At 36.3% G+C, this 17614-nt stretch overlaps 1 protein-coding gene across 1 annotated transcript in view; it reads left to right on the forward strand.

Annotated features, from left to right (window-relative positions):
* Positions 1-238: 238 nt before the first annotated feature.
* Positions 239-17614, forward strand: part of LOC143672490 (uncharacterized) — a 69375-nt gene continuing 51999 nt past the window's right edge. The window contains 4 exon segments of the mRNA XM_077147123.1: positions 239-259; positions 10084-10210; positions 16562-16699; positions 17191-17273. Of these exon segments, the coding sequence (XP_077003238.1) occupies positions 239-259; positions 10084-10210; positions 16562-16699; positions 17191-17273 (369 nt within the window).

Consider the following 17614-nt stretch of genomic DNA (forward strand, 5'->3'; position numbering starts at 1 on the left):
GAAAATCTTGCCTAAAATCATTCAAGTAATGCATCATGCAGTTAGACCAGGAGGAAGCACAGACCAGTGAACCAATAAGTGAATAATGAAAAATTTTATGAGTGACCTGAAGGAAAGGAACTCTGTTTAAGCCTGGCTCATGAATCTTAGTCATGTTCTGTGTGGAGTACATGGACAAGGCATTTCATGAGAGAAATATTGTTCTCAGTAAGTACATATTGATGAGTAAGTGTAGGTTATGCTGAACAACAAACATCAGGTGAGCCAGAAATTGAGGCATTGGTAGTGGATTCAATTTTATAAATGTTCTCATGTGGGAGGAGAACCTGGGAATGTGGCACAGATTTTCACAATAATGTACAGAATCTGATTATTAAAGTGAGAGGGGCATTCCTGGAAAACCTACGCGTAAGTATTAAGAAATTTTATCTGGGAAAATAAGCAGAAGAAATTCAAACTCTGGCTGTGTCTTTTTCTAGCTGTGTAATTTTCTAAGATTACTAAACATTTCTGAACCTCTATTCATTTCCTTTGTGAAATAGTTACATTTCCTTTAATCAATATGAGTAATTTGAAGATTAAATAAATGTGATTCTCCAAGTACATTTAATACATCATTTGTGTGAATTCAGATACAATTGCTTAAGTAAATATGACTTCTTTTTCAGAAAATATCATCATTTTCCCATGGAATTATTATGCAAATATTAACAGTGTTAATATTATCTGAGCTTCCTAAACCTATGGAGATTGTGATATGTTATGACCCATGTATGTATGCTACCTTTTTTTCACATGGGAATTGAACCTGGGACTCCAGCATGGCAGGTGAGAACTCTACCTACTTAGCCACTGTAGCCCACCCTGTATGTTACATTTTGAAAATTCCTTGGGATTTTCAGGACTATATTTGTATAATGGCAGCCATCTACTGTTCCCTAAAGGTAGACCAAGTCCTTTAATTGATCACCCCATAATAAAATAAATTGTTTCTTGGTTACTATCTAAATCCAATAGGATGAGATCATAAGTAGGTATTGAGAGAGTGATATTATTAGCCATCTAATTTGGAAGAACCAGGATGATTTCAGGCAAGTATCCTCAGAAGGAGAGTTACAAGATTAAGCAGGAGAGTTATGATAATCAAGAGAACTGGGATAGATATTTCAAAAACAATGTATACTTATTGCTGAGAATATCCACAGTGGTTTCTCTAGATGTTGAGACTAACTGTTTTGGAATCAGGGAGGGAATGGAAAATCTCTTAAAATCATGGGCTAATGAATATATAAAATTCCATGATTTTCATCTTATTTGTACAAATAAGTTATTCTCTTTGAGCATACTTCATTTTCCTGTTTATTAGACTGGGTTATTCCCAGGTGGAGGGTTAGGGTTCATAAAAGTTTTGTCGAGAAATTGGGGACAAGCCCAGAATCTAATTGCTTCTGATTGCATTCTCAACTGTGCTTCCCTAGTGCTTATCTTATTGTGAGTGTAAACTCAGAGGAAGACTTTTCTCAACTGAGATGTTGACAATGCAACCACTGGTAAGTAGGAATTCTTTTTACAGAAATTACCCCTGTGTGTTCAGCATGGATATTCTAATCTCATTTAAAAGATATTCAAGGACCTGAGCTAACATTATATTAATTCTGGCCTCTGGGATGGTGATTATTCATCAATAAGTAATTATTCCAGCACAAGTTATTTCCAGACTCCATTAAGACTCTGTATTCACTAGATAGCTGAGAGAGCTTTTTCTCATTCAGCTCATGTCCACTTTGGGGAAATAATGCACTAATTGATCTTGTTAATGCCTTCAAATGGCTTATGTGTACAGTGAACTTAAGCAATAGAGGTGAGTAACACCAGACATTTATAATAAATAGGAGCTTCAACAAGTGAATTCAGTCAGTACAATATTACAGTTGCTATGGTGAAGGGTTTTACATTGCTGAGAGAGGCAAATGTGAAGATTAGTTAATAAAGGGAAAAGATGAATCATTTATTTTCCACAACTCCTTATTCCTTAAAGTATTGATATTATATATTTGTTCATTTTTAAAGCTTTCAAAAAGGATTTTATTTTTTTAAATACAAAAAACACCAAATGAGCACAAGCATTCATAATTTTTTATCATTCCATTCTACATATATGATCAGTAATTCACAATATCATCATATAGTTACATGTTTATCATCATGATCATTTCTTGGAACATTTGCATCTATTCAGAAAAAGAAAACAAAAACATGCATATACACAATATCCCCTACCCTTCTCCCTCATCAATCACCAGCATTTCATTCTAAATTTATTTTAACATTTGTTCCCCTATTATTCATCTTTATTTCATATGTTTTACTCATCTGTTGATAAGGTAGATAAAAGGAGCATCAGACACAAGGTTTTCACAATCACACAGTCACATTAGGAAAGCTACATCATTATACTGTCATCTTCAAGAAATATGGCTACTGTAACACAACTCCACATTTTCAGGCAGTTCCCTCCAGCCTCTCCACTACATGTTGACTAACGAAAGGTGATATCTATTTAATGCATAAGAATAACCTTCAGGATAACCTCTCAACTCTATTTGGAATCTCTCAGCCATTGACACTTATTTTGTTTCATTTCACTCTTCTCCCTTTTGGTTGAGAAGGTTTTCTCGATCCTCTGATCTGAGTCTTAGCTCATTCTAGGGTTTTCTCAATCCCTTGATGCTGAGTCTCAGCTCATTCCAGGAGTTTTGTCCCACATTGCCAGGAAGGTCCACACTCTTGGGAGTCATGTCTCACATAGGAAGGGGGAGGATGGTTTTATTTTGGCTGGAGAGAGGCCACACCTGAGCAAGAAAAGAGGTTCTCTTGGGTGTGACCCTGAGGCCTAATTTTAAGTAGGCTTGACCTATCCCCTGTGGGGTTAAATTTCATGTGAACAAACCCAAAGATTAGGGATTCAACTGCTAGCTTTGATTTTCTGCACTACTTGTGAGAATATCAAGAATTAAACTTGGGGAGGGGAAGGGGTTAAGATGGTGGCTTAGCAAGGTGTACATTTTAGTTCATCCTCCAGAACAACTATGAAATAACCAGAAACAGTACAGAGCAACTCTCAGAGCCACAGTAGTGACTGAACACACAGTGTATCTCAGTCTGCACCAACTGGACTGGCTGCAGGTCTCCCCACCCAGAAAAGAGTTCCACAAGCTGTGGTGGCTGGTACCCGGCGCCCCTCCCCCACAGGTGGCTTCCCAGAGGGAAAGGAAAGACACTGTAACAGAAGCAGGGACTGAGTCCAACCAAACGCCATTTGTGGCATTAATTAACAAATTCTGACTACTATAAATAGGCTCCCAATCAGGCGAAACTGATCAAGGCAGTGGTTGCTTATTGGGCTAACTGAAAAAGAGGAAAGGGGATGAAACAGAGGTTTTTGTGGCTATCTCTATGGAGACTTGGCTCCCTCTGGATTCAGCAGTGAGACTACTGAGGCTGCAACTGCCCCAGGTATAGGCAGAAACAGACTGCATTCAGGGCTGTCTCCCCCTGTGCCTTCCCCCTGGGAGGGGTGAATCCCAACTCAGGTGAAATCCCTCAAGGAATTCAGAACCCAGGGCTCAGCAACTTGAAGCCATTAAAACCAGCCGACAACCTCTCCTCTGTCTCCACCACGCCCCCAGCAGGGAGAGTCTTCCAAACTTAAAGGTGCCACAACATCTTTTGCTGGTGGGACACACAGGCAAACAAGCACCACATACTGGGAAGGATAAGAAAAACAGAGCCCAGTGACTTCACAGGAAAGTCTTTTAACCTGCTGGGTCTCACCCTAAGGGAAAACTGATGCAGGTGACTCCTTCCCCCAATAGGAGTCCAGTTTAGTCTGGGAAAATCTGGTTGGAGTCTATATTACCTATGTAGACTCTCCTCAGAGTGGGGAGGGAAAAGGCACATTAGAAGCAGGGCAAAAAACAAGAAAATGAGAACTGAAAAATTCTCTTCTGTTTAACAAATTTAAGCTAGAGGACCAGATAAAGCCAAACTGAATGTCAAAGAACAGAGAGAAAACAAACTCATCCAGCAAGAAAACCCTAGGTAAGAGAAGTGAAAGCAATCTCAAGAATAAACTAATTAAGGTAATTAAAGGTCTGGATATCAGCAAAAAAAAAAACAAATCATACTAGGAAAATTGAAGATATGGCCCAGTCAAAGGAACAAACTAATAGTTCAAATAAGACACAGAAGCTGAAACAATTAATACAGAATATATGAGCAGACATGGAAAACCTCATCAAAAACCAAATCAATGAATTGAGGGAGGATATGAAGAAGGCAGGGAATGAAAAAAAAGAAGAAATGTAAAGTCTGAAAAAACAAATGACAGAACTTATGGGAATCAAAGGTCCAGTAGAAGGATGAAAAAACAATGGAAACCTACAATGGTAGATTTCAAGAGACAGAGATTAGGATTAGTGAACTGGAGGATGGAACATCTGAAATCCAAAAAGAAACAGAAACTACAGGGAAAATAATGGAAAAATATGAGCAAGGACTCAGGAAAATGAATGATAATATGAAGCACACAAATATACATGCTGTGGATATTCCAGACGGAGAAGAGAAGGGAAAAGGAGGAGAAAAACTAATGGAAGATATTATCACTGAAAATTTCCCAACTCTTATGAAAGACCTAAAATCACAAATCCAAGAAGTGCAATGCACCCCAAAGAGAACAGATCCAAATAAACATTCTCCAAGAAACTCACTAGTCATAATGTCAGAGTTCAAAGAGAAAGAAAGGAGCTTGAAATCAGCAAGAGAAAAGCAATCCAACACATACAAAGGAAACCCAATAAGACTATGTGTAGATTTCTCAGCAGAAACCATGGAGGTGAGAAGACAGTGGGAAGATATATTTAAATTACTAAAAGAGAAAAACGGTCAACCAAGAATTCTATACCCAGCAATATTGTCCTTCAAAAATGAGGGAGAAATTAAAACATTTTCAGACAAAACATCACTGAGAATTTGTGACCAAGAGACCAGCTCTTCAGGAAACACTAAAAGGAGGACTAGAGACAGATATGAAAACACAAAAGAAAGTGTGTGTAGAAAGAAGGAAAATTAGATATGACATATAAAATACAAAAGGCAAAATGGTAGAAGAAAAAATTTACCCATACAGTAATAGCACTAAATGTTAATGGATTGAACTCCCCAATCAAAAGACACAGACTGGCAGAATGGATAAAAATAAGATCCTTCTATATGCTGTATACAGGAAACACATCTTAGACCCAAAGATAAACATAGGTTGAAAGTGAAAGGTTGGTAATAGATATTCCATGCAAATAGCAACCAGAAAAGAGCAGGAGTAGCTATACTATTATCCCAGAAATTAGTCTTCAAATGTAAAACATTTAATGTAAAACATTCAAATGTAAAAAATTTAAAAAAGACAAATAAGGATACTATATACTAATAAAAGGTACAATTCAACATGGAGACATAAAATCATAAATATTTGTGCACCAAACCAGAATGCCCCAAAATACATGAGGCAAACACTGAAAACTCTGAAAAGGGAAATAGACACATCTACCTTAATAGTTGGAGACTTCAATTCCCCACTTTCAACAATGGAAAGGACATATAGACAGAGGATCAGTAAAGAAACAGAGAATTTGAATATTACAATAAATGAGCTAGATTTAACAGACATTTATAGGATATTATACCCACAACAGCAAGATACACATTTTTCTCAAGTGCTCATGGATCATTCTTAAAGATAGACCATATGCTGGGTCACAAAGCAAGTCTCAATAAATTTAAAAAGATTGAAATCATAGAAAACACTTTCTCAGATCATAAAGGAATGAAGTTGGAAGTCAATAATAAGCAGAGCTCCAGAAAATTCACACAAATATGAGGAGACTCAACAACACACTCTTAAACAACCAGTGGGTCAAGGAAGAAATTACAAGAGAAATTGGTAAATATCTCAAGGCAAATGAAAATGAAAACACAACATATCAAAACTTATGAGATGCAGCAAAGGCAATGCTAAGAGGGAAATTTATTGCCCTTAATGCCTTTATCAAAAACAAGAAAGGGGAAAAATTCAGGAATTAACTGTCCATTTGGGAGAACTGGAAAAAGAATAGCAAACTAACCCAAAAGCAAGGAAAAGGAAAGAAATACAAAGATGAGCAGAAGTAAATGAAATTGAGGGCATGAAAACAATTGAGAAAATCAATAAAACCAGAAGCTGTTTCTATGAGAAAATTAATAAGATTGATTGGCCCTTAGAAAGATTGACAAAAGGAAGAAGAGAGAGAATGCAAATAAATAAGGTCAGAAATGAAAGAGGAGACATAACCACTGACCCCACAGAAATAAAAGAGGTAATAACAGGATACTATGAACAACTTTATGCTAATAAAAACAACAATGTAGATGACATTGACAACTTCCTAGAAAGGCATGAACAACCAACTTTGACTCAGGAAGAAATAGATGACCTCAACAAACCAATTACAAGTAAAGAAATTGAATCAGTCGTTAAAAGCTTCCCAAAGAGAAAAGCCCAGGACCAGATGACTTCACATGTGAATTCTACCAAACATTCCAGAAAGAATTAGTACTAATCCTGCTCAAACTCTTCAAAAAAATTGAAGTGGAGGGAAAGCTACCTAATTCATTCTATGAAGCAAACATCACCCTTATAAGAAAACCAGGCAAAATATTACAAAAAAGAAAACTACAGACCAATCTCTCTAATGAATATAGATGCAAAAATCCTCAACAAAATTCTAGCAAATCGAATCCAGCAACACATTAAAACAATTATACATCCTGAACAGGTAGGATTCATCCCAGGTATGCAAGGATGGTTCAACATAAGAAAATCAATTAATGTATTACACCTTATCAACAAATCAAAGGAGAAAAATCACATGATCATCTCGACTGATGCAGAGAAGGCATTTGACAAAATTCAACATTCTTTCCTGTTGTAAACACTTCAAAAGATAGGAAAACAAGGGAATTTTCTAAAATAATAAAGGGAATATACGAAACACCCACAGCTAATATCATCCTCAATGGGGAAAAACTGAAAACTTTCCCCCTAGGATCAGGAACAAGACAAAGATGTCCACTATCACCACTGTTATTCAACATTGTGTTGGAAGTTCTAGCCAGAGCAATTAGATAAGAAAAAGAAATACAAGGTATCAAAATTGGAAAGGAAGAAGTAAAACTCTCACTGTTTGTAGATGATATACTATACATTGAAAACCCTGAAAAATCCACAGCAAAACTACTAGAGCTAATAAACGAGTAAAGCAAAATGACAGGTTACAAGATCAACGTTCAAAAATCTGTATTGTTTCCATATACTAGTAATGAACAATCTGAGGGGGAATCAGGAAATGAATTCCATTTACAATTGCAACTAAAAGAATAAAATATTTAGGAATAAATTTAACTAAAGAGCGATAAGACCTATAAAAAGAAAACTACAAGAAGCTGTTAAAAGAAATCACAGAAGACCTAAATAGATGGAAGAGCATATGGTGTTCATGTATTGGAAGACTAAATATAGTTAAGATGTCAATTCTACCTAAACTGATTTACACATTCAACACAATACCAAGCAAAATCCCAACAACTTACTTTTTAGAAATAGAAAAAACAATAAGCAAATTTATCTGGAAGGGCATGGTGCCCTGTATTGCTTAAAGTAACTTGAGGGAAAAAAAATGAAGCAGAGGTCTCACACGGCCTGACTTTAAGGCATACTGTGAAGCCACAGTGGTCAAGACAGCATGGCACTGGCATAAATAAAGATATAAGATATTATCTTTTTGTTCAAGATGTAGTGGAGGGGCTGGAGGGGACTACCTGAAAATGTAGAGCTGTGTTCCAGTAGCCACGTTTCTTGATGATGATTGAACAATGATATAGCTTCCACAATGTGACTCTGAATGTGAAAACCTTGTGTCTGATGCTCCCTTTATCTACCATATCAACAAAAGAGTAGAACGTGTGGATAAAAATTAATAATAAGGGAACAAATGTTAAAATAAACTTAGTTTGAAATGCTAGTGTTAAATGAAAGTGAGGGGTAAGGGGTATGGTATGTATAACTTTTTTCTCTATTATTGTTTTATTTCTTTTTCTGTTGTCTCATTATTTCTTTTTCTAAATCAATGCAAATGTTCTAAGTAATGAATAATATGCAACTCTGTAATGATATTAAGAATTACTGATTATATATGTAGAATGGAGTGGTATCTTATTGCTTTGTTTATTTGTTGTTAATTTTTTTAATTAATAAAAAAAGAATATTGAATGAGAAAAAAAAAGAATTCAACTTGGGGAAGTTGAATTTCCCCCCTTCCTCATCATTCCCCAAAGGGGACTTTACAAATACTTTTTATTCATGGTTCAAATCACTCTGGGATTTATCGGGGCTTCACTCTGGACAAACCAACAAAATCTTATGTCCTACTCAAGGTTCATTGTACTTCTGGTGTTCAATTAAGCTTCCACATAAGTTGTATCAGGAAATGCACTTGTCAAAATATAAATTTTGTACCAAATAAACATTTTTTGCTTTAGTCTCATACATAAGGTAAAATTTTAAAATATTAATTACCATCATTATTGCAATAATTACATTCCTTTGTTCTTCCTCAATCAAAAACCTTTTTTTAAATTGTGCATTTAGTCAATATTATATTCTCTAGGCTTTCCTAGATTATACCATCTCAATCTTTATCATCTATCTTTTTTTGTGATTTCGGTTGTGCCCCCAGCCCTCCTCCCTCTATCATTCTCCTATTCAGCTTCATTCAGTGTTTTATCATGATTGTATTACAGTTAGGTAGTATTGTGCTGTCCATTTCTGAGTTTTTACATTCAGTCCTGTTGTACAATCTGTATCCTCTCAGCTCCAATTACCCAAAATATTACCCTATTTCTATCTTCTGGTGGTCTCTGTTAACAGTGAAATTCTCCAAAGGGATTACTAAAGTGTCCCTTTTTTGCCCTCATTGCCCATTTTCCCCTTTTAAACAGACTTTATTCAAATATTGTTAATGAAAGCAATGAAAAGAAGTTTATTCTTTAATTTTAGCTTGCATTCAGGATGATAATGGGTACAGTAAAATTTATGGCTGTGTGAAAATATTTGAAGAATTGAAGAGACGAGTATAGTTTCAGAGCCTTCTTTTGCTCTTGGGCATAAAGAAGAGAAGAAAGTAGAAGAGAGATGAAGAACATGGGTTTTGAAGATCTCAGACTCCTGGAATGGCCAGCTAGGATCATTCTTCTGTGTAGGAGTCTCAGGATTCTGTAGAATGTGCCACTGATCTGTCCATGTTTTTATGTTATGATGAGTACCTGAGTTATGGAGAATTGAGTGAGGCAGCATGCACTGTTCCAAGTTATCCATGATACCTGTTTAGTTCTGCAGAATGTTATAGTTAACTGCAAAGTTTGCTGCCATTTTATTGAATAATATACTTGCATATTATGTTAAGACACAAAGTACTTTACACATAAACCATTGGATGTTTCAAAATTTCAAACTGGTTGTGAAATGATTTCATAGATGAGAGAAAACTGAGGTCATCCACTGCAATAATCTAACAATAGTTATAAAGGTGGAAAACATGGGTATTCATTGTCCCATCATGAGTCTGTATATTTACTTGAAATAGGTGGAATAGGGTTCTACTTCTATAAAGGTTGAAGTGCAAATTATACATTACCACTAGCAAGACATAATGAACAGTTTATTGGGCAATGTTCAGGTTATATTACCCCATGTTTCTTTTGAGATTTTTAAAAATATTTGAGTCAAATAATCATTGCATGCATGTGTATGTGTTCATAACTCTGAAAGGCATATGACTTTTCAGCATTGAGAATCATGACATGAAACGCAAATGCAATTTGAGATTTCTGTCAACATTAACAAATTCTTCAGTGCTGTGCTCTCAGTCATTCTACTCTGCATATTGGTAGATAGCTGTACCTGAATTCTTATATCGCTGATGTCTTTAGGAGTTAGTGAACTTAAAATATGTAGTCATAGAATTAACTCATGAAGAGTGGGCCATGCTGGATACATCCCAGAGAAACGTGTTCCGATATGTGATGCTGGAGAATATCAGTCATCTGCTCTTAGTGGGTAAGTCTCAAACTTACCTATCTAATCCTATTAAGAAATGTTTAGAACAATTTGCCCATATCCATATGTTTTAGATTATTTTTACTTTATATACACATTCTATGTTATTTTGTAACATGAAAAACTACCTAAAATTTTTCTCTACTTATTTCTTACAGCTAGTTTTTCACCTGACTAAAACATAATATTTGTGAACACAAATTTCATATTTTTCTTTTACTCAATGTCAAACACTCAGTGCAATAGGTGAGATTACAATGAGTATCTTTATTAAGGACAAATAAATGGATTAAATATGTCCTAAACAATTATTTGCTCTAGGGATTTGGTGTGAATTCAGATGATACTGATAAAATAGGAATATCCTTTTGCACATGATTTATACTGTTGCAAGAGAACTTATTATATTAATCAGGGTTCTCCAGAGAAACAGAACCAACAGAAGGTTTCTATAAATATGATATCTCACATAGATGTGTGGATGCATGAGTTAAAATTCAATAAGGAAGGCACTAGTTGGAAACTCCTATGCAGGTTATCAATGAACTCTTTAGGAGGTGCTGGCTTGCTGAAGAAGACATGAAATTTCTCCCTTCTCCCTTAAAAGTGTTCAACTGACTGGATTAAATCTGACTGATTAGATTCTCTCTTTGTGGAAGACATTCCTCTATTTGACCATAGATGTAATTTGCCACAGATAAAGTAAACTAAATGATGATTTAATAAACCAGCCTTCTGATTTATTAACCAGCCATGAAATTTCTTTGCAGTAATGGTTATGCCAGTGCTTACTTGACCAGATAACTGGGCACCCTCATCTGGCTAACTTGACACATGAACCTAACCATCACACTTGTTTATGAACTCTTTTTGAAAATAGTGGTGAACTTTTGTGGAAACCTAGAATTTCTCCTTGTCTGAAAATATAGAGTGTTCTGAAGTCAGTGCTTGAAGTTGGGCATCAGCAACCAGAAGTTCTCACTATACTTGGGCACAAGGTCAAGGCTTAACCCTTTGATGGTAAAAAAAAATGGTTCATATTCTGTGCTCCAGGTACTTTTCCCTTGGCTGACCTTCAAGGTATATGTTCTTCTTTAGTCACTATGGTGGTTTGACACTGTATGTGCTGCAGAAAAAACATGTTCTTAAATCTAATTCATTCCTTCACATGTGAACCATTGCTTATATTAAGTTTTCATGAGTTTACTTCAGTTAAGGTGTGTCCCACATCAAGCAGATGGGTCTTCAGCAATTATTGGAGTCTTTTATACGGGAACAAGATTCAGAGAGAGAGAGAGAAAGCCATAGGTAGTAGAGGCTGAAGTGAATGAAAGCTTGAAGAAAAGAAAAAAAAAGGAGACAGCATGATATGTCTTATACTGTGGCAAGTTAAAGAACAATGATTGCCAGTTGTGAGTACCAGAAAACAACAGTCTTGGGGAGAGAATATTGTCTTGATGATCGCTGGATTTGGTCTTTTTCCAAGTCTCAAACCATAAGCTAATAAATTTCCATTGTTCAAATCAACCCATTTATGCTATTTGCTTAAGTAGCCTAGGAAATTAAGAGCAAAGTTTGGCTCCAGGCAGTTGGGTTTTTTCTGTTACATAAACCAAAAATGTGAATACAGTTTTGGGATGGGGTAATTGTCTGAGGCTAGAATTGTGAGGTCATTTATAGAAAATGGCCTAGATTTCTTTGAAGAAACCATTCATAGAAATATGAATGTGAAAGATATTTCCAGTAATACCCTAGAGGGAAATGATGATGTATTATGGAGACAAGAGGAAAAATTATTCTGTCAATATTTGAGTTCTGATGTAGTGTGGAAGGCAGTTCTTCATTCATGAACTAAAATACTTATCTGAAGCAATTTCCAAGATAAACATGGAAAGTTCAGACTAGTTTCTAATGGTGAATTATAGTAAAATGTGAGAGGAATGGGATAAGCTAATAATGGAAATCATGGGCTTAAGAAACCAGAAATTGATGGTTTGGAGAATTTGGGGCTTTTGGAAAGTGAATCCCTTGACAATAGTCCTTCATGTGAGGGTTTAATTAAACATGAGACCAGTCATAAATTTCTGATCAAGTCGAGATTGGAGGTGTAGATTTCCAGGAAGGATTTGTGGAATGTTGTTCTGTCTAATAGTTTGGAACTGGGTGTTCAACTTTTATAACTGACAAGTTTTTTGCAAGATCTGTATGAACAACCACTGGCAGCCTTCATGAAAAGGGACAGATTGTAGGAAAATACATTTCAAGGGCAGAACCATGGAGGCTGACATCTTCCAAAACCATCTTCTCAGACAAGATGATGGGCTGACAAATATATGTTGGAAGGGTGTGCCTGTTTCTTTGCTTGGAGTGTGTTGGCCTCCCAGCCCATGTTGAGTGCCAACCCACTGTTTCAGAGGGTGGATTCAGTACCCATTGGATTTTAGAGTCTCTTTGCCACCTCACTGTTCTAAGAGGGTTATGCTTATTCCCCATAGATTTCAGAGTCAGACCACCTCCCCCAAATTCTGAGAGGTTGTAGGCTCATTTCCTGTGTTTACAGACAACATGGCTAGTGCACAAGGACTTGGAAGGGCTGCAGTTGCCACTTCATCATCTTTGAGGACAAAATTACATGTCATTTGTGACTCTCTGACCTTGAGATGTAATAGAGCATGCCTTGTGGAGTTTGAAACCATGAGCTGTGTTTTCCTTTCAGTTTCAAGCTATGCAAATGGAAATGTTTATTTTATGCTTGTCCCTTTATTCTATATTCTTCTCTAGATTTCACAAGGGCACAGGCAGAGGAGACTTGTACTCTAGGACAGATCATTCCCATAATGAATTTTGAATGGACCTTGTACTTAGCATTGCTTCTCAAATTGTTTAAGATTTTTGAGGATATTTCAATGTAGTGGATGTATTTTGCCATAGAAAGAACAGGTGTTTCTGTGGTCCAGAGGGTATAGTGTGGTGCTTTGAAGTTGGACGTACCCAGAAAACATTTTGTTAACTAAAATCCATACCTGTACTTATATACCAATTTTAAGTATGACCTTTTGCTGAGGTTCCTTCAGTTAAGGAATGTACCACCAAAATGAGAATGTGTTTTAATCCTATTACTGACATACTTTATAAGAGAATAGAATTTCAATACAGATACAAAGAGCCATTGATATAAGATGAAATGAATAAAGCTCAGAATAGGGAGAAGAGACCAGGTGATGCTGCCTTGTGCCTTGACATATGACAGGTTAAGGAACCAGAGTCAGCATATGCCAGCTCCAGAATGCCAATGTTGGGGAGAAAACATTGTCTCAATTATGCTTTTATTTGGACATTTTCTTGGCTTCAAAACTATGATTAAATAAGTTTCCATTTTTTAAGCCAACCACTTTCATGATTTTTGCTAAAGCACCATAAGAAACTTAGTACATCACTATACCCATTTGAAAATATTATGTGTCCCAGAAAAGCCATATTTTAATCCTGATCCAGTCTTTTGGGAGTGGTTGTTCCTTTTAACTTTTATTCAGTAGTATAGCTTGGGGACTTTTGATTAGACCATCCCCATTATGACATGACACACCTAGTTGTGGGTGTGACTTTTTAAAATTAAGATGTAACAACTCATTCCATGTGAGATTTGATTAATTTACTGGAATCATTTAAAAGAGGAAATGTTTTGGAAATAGAAATGATGGAAGCCTCTGAGCCCACAGAAATATCACAGTAGAGTTCATACAAATGCAGACAGGTGGAGAACAGAAACACAGATATTTGCAGATAATTAGAGTCCAGCAAATGTTGCTATCAGATATTAGGCAAACCAGAACCTGGAAAGAGCCATGAGATGTAAGCCAGACCTGGAGAAGTAAAGTGAGAAACACTCACAGGAACAGAGGCTGAAAGCAATGGATCCCAGAGCAAGTGACTAGATGATGCTAGTCACATGACTACCCAGCTGACAGAGCTGTTTCAAACACATCAGCCGTTCTTCAGTGAAGGTAACCTCTTGTTGATGCCTTAGTTTTTGACACCTTCATATCCTTAGAACTGTAAACTTTTAACTTATTAAATTCTCCTTTATAAAAACCATTACAATTCTGGTATAGCATATTCTGGCAGTTTGAAAACTGTCACAGAATTTGATACCAGACGTGGAGTGCTTTTGCTGTTTTCAAATACCAAACATGTGGGAACAGCTTCTTAAGTGGAAAAGAAATATTCTGGAATAATTGTAAAAAGCTTGTTAAAGAAGGCACAGAATGCTTTGAAGAGACTGTCATGAGAAATGTGGACTCTATAGAACTTCTGATAAGGCTTTATACAGAAATGATGTGCATATCATTCCAAATTGGAAGGAAGGCAGTATTTGTAGACGGGAAGCAAAATTTGAGAGTCATGAAGTTGGAGAAGAAATTTCCAAATGAAATGTAGAAAATTCAGGCTGGCTCTCCCTTGAAGGCTACAGTACACTGTGAGAGTAAAGAGGTAAGTTGAGAACTGAACTCTTGGATACAAAGAAAACAAAAATTGGTGTTCTGGAAAATTTTGGCTTCCACAAATGAGACTCCTGCTAATAGGACTCCACATGAGGATTTATCCAAGCAGGAAAGCAGTCAGACATTACACACCAAACAAAGATTGGAGATGAGTTATCAAGAAAGGATTTGTGGAAGGTGGTTTTATCTGATCACATGATCCTATCATATAGCATAGAAAACCAACAAGAGTCTTGTGGGATTTGCATAAAAGGAACCATTGCCTATCTGGACTAAAAGGGACAATGTGAAAGAAAAACGTCTTCAGAGGCTAACTAGTTTTAGTTTACCACTGAGATGAAGGTCTGGGCACAGGAAACCTTCGGTCAGGAAAGTGCACCCACACATATATGTGGAGAGGGTGTATTTGACCTGGAAGCAGAGGGCAGGCCTTCTGTTTCATTATTCAGGAAGAGCTGTGCCACCTCAGGCCTCAGAGAGGGTTGAGTGCATTGACGGGGGATTGGGGGAATCCTGGTTACCATACCATTCTTCTGGAGGGCTTGAGCATATGCCTCAAAGATGGCAAGGGTCCTGGGTGCTGCTCAAGCCTGGAGAAGGTGGAGTTTTGAAAATATGTAGCTCCCAATGAACTCCATTTTTGTAAAAACAACCCGGTTTTTGGAGAGACAGAGCAAGGCCACCACTTAGGCCCTTGGAATGGTTGGGACTGCTGCTCTCTGCTGAACGGATAAGTGCCTCTCAGAATCTGAAGTCTAATAGAGATTACTATGTAGGTTTTCAGAACTATATGAGTCCAGTGACCCCTTTTTACCTTTTGATTTCTCCCTATAGCAATAGAAACATGTATCCTATGACTGTCCCTCCTTTGTATATTGTAAGCAGATAACTTGTTCTAAATTTCACAGGTCCAGAGCCAGAGGAGAATTTTTTTGTCTTAGGACAGACCATACCTATAATTGAGTTTGTTGAAATATTTTGCTGGCTGTAACTTTTTATTGTATTTGTATTGTTACTGAAATGGTTTATTATTTTTGTTATATTGTGATGGAGTGAATGTATTTTGTGTATTGAAAAAGTACATCTTTTATGAGGTCCAGACGGAGGAATCTGCCAGTTTGAAAGTGTTATGTACTCCAGAAAAGTTTTAATCCTGATTAAATCTTGTAGGAGCAGCTGTTTCTTTTAGTCTTGATTCAATAACATGGGTTGGAAATTTTGATTTAACTATCTCCATGTAGATGTGTCACACACTGTTGGGGTTTTGAGTTTTGATTAGATGGAGATAGGACTCAACACATCCAGGTGGCTTGATTAATTTACTGTAATCCTTTAGAAGAAGAAACATTTTGGAAATAATCAGAAATGACAGAAGCATCAGAGTCAATAGAAACTTCACTGCAGGGCTGACAGAGATGCAAACGTGGAGAATAGAGACAAAGATATTTAGAGCCCAGTAGATATTTCCATAAGATATTAAGCAAGGCAGAACCTGGACACAGCCAAGGGAAGCCAAGAGATGAAAGCCAGCCCTGCCTGTAGAAGTAAAGTGAGGAACAGCCACAGGAACAGAAGCTGAAGGCAATGGAGCCCAGGAGCAAGGAAGCAGTAGATGCTAGCCATATGCTTATTCAGCTGACAGGTGTTCCTGACTCATCAGCCTTTCTAGAGTGAAGGTAATTTTTTGATGCTGCCTTAAATTGGACACTTTCATGTCCTTAGAACTATAAATTGTGACTTATTAAATTTCCCTGTATAAAAGCTATTCCAGTTCTGGTGTATCACATTCTGGCAGCTTGTAGTCTAACACAATCATTTTCACTAGACTTCTTGATTATACACTGTTAAGTGCACAGGACTGAAAATTTCCTTTGTTTTTTCCCACAAACATGCTATCCTTTCTGTAAATCAGACATAGCTTCAAAACTGGTTCAAGGGGAGGAAATGTGGGAAGAAGGAATTGGATTGTCCCAAAGCCAGAATTCAGGTGAGCTCTTGGAACATGTGCTTCAGGGCAAGGAGAAACCTTGTCAATGAGTGAGCCAGTTCTTGAAAATATCCCCTGAAAATTTCTGCAAGTTATATTTTCTGAAATGAAAGTGTATATATTGGTTATATTTTCATTTATTTTCAATTTGTATTCAAATGCTTGTGTCTTTGGTAAAATTGATATTTATGGACAGTTGGATTTAAATTTTTGCTTGTGGCCCTTTTCCTCATCCTTGTCCTCAATGGTTTTTCCTCTCTTTACCTCCCATAAATGTTATTTTTTGAAATAATTTTTCTTATAATTCAATCTTGAAAGCATTTTCTAATTGTTCATGTCATATAAAGGTTTCTGCCACCTGAAATAATCTTTAATATTCTTTCTCAGATAACTGTCATATTGGAAACAATTATAGGGCTATGTGTATTGATTTAGCATATTCACTTCCTTAATGTTGGTCCAGCAATTAATTGGTTTTTCAATTCTTTCAGGCAGGGAAAGTAGTCTTAACAAACAAGAAATGCTGTCCATGCATTCTATCTGCAAAAAAGACATATCTAACTTCATGTCATTGGCAAGAATCATGGTTGTAATCCTGGTCTTCCAATAGATACCTGGGAGTGGAATAAATTAAGAATTCAGTACAACCACCTAACTGTAAATTTGTTTAAGTGCTAATTCAGGAAGAGACTGTGACCATTTGAAATTAGAGGAAAACTAATTGCAGCACATTAATATAACCTTATTATGATTTTTTATAAAAAGATAATTCTATAAGTAATGCTCATATACTCAATCTTTGAGACATTATAAAGTCTTCAATACTTATTAGATAGTTCAGCAGTTGAGATGCTACAGAAGAGTAAGTCTTTGAACATGCAAGGGAATAACATGATTTATAAATAACATGAAAAT

This window comes from Tamandua tetradactyla, chromosome Y, assembly GCF_023851605.1.
Source record: "Tamandua tetradactyla isolate mTamTet1 chromosome Y, mTamTet1.pri, whole genome shotgun sequence".
NCBI classification, from domain to species: domain Eukaryota; kingdom Metazoa; phylum Chordata; class Mammalia; order Pilosa; family Myrmecophagidae; genus Tamandua; species Tamandua tetradactyla.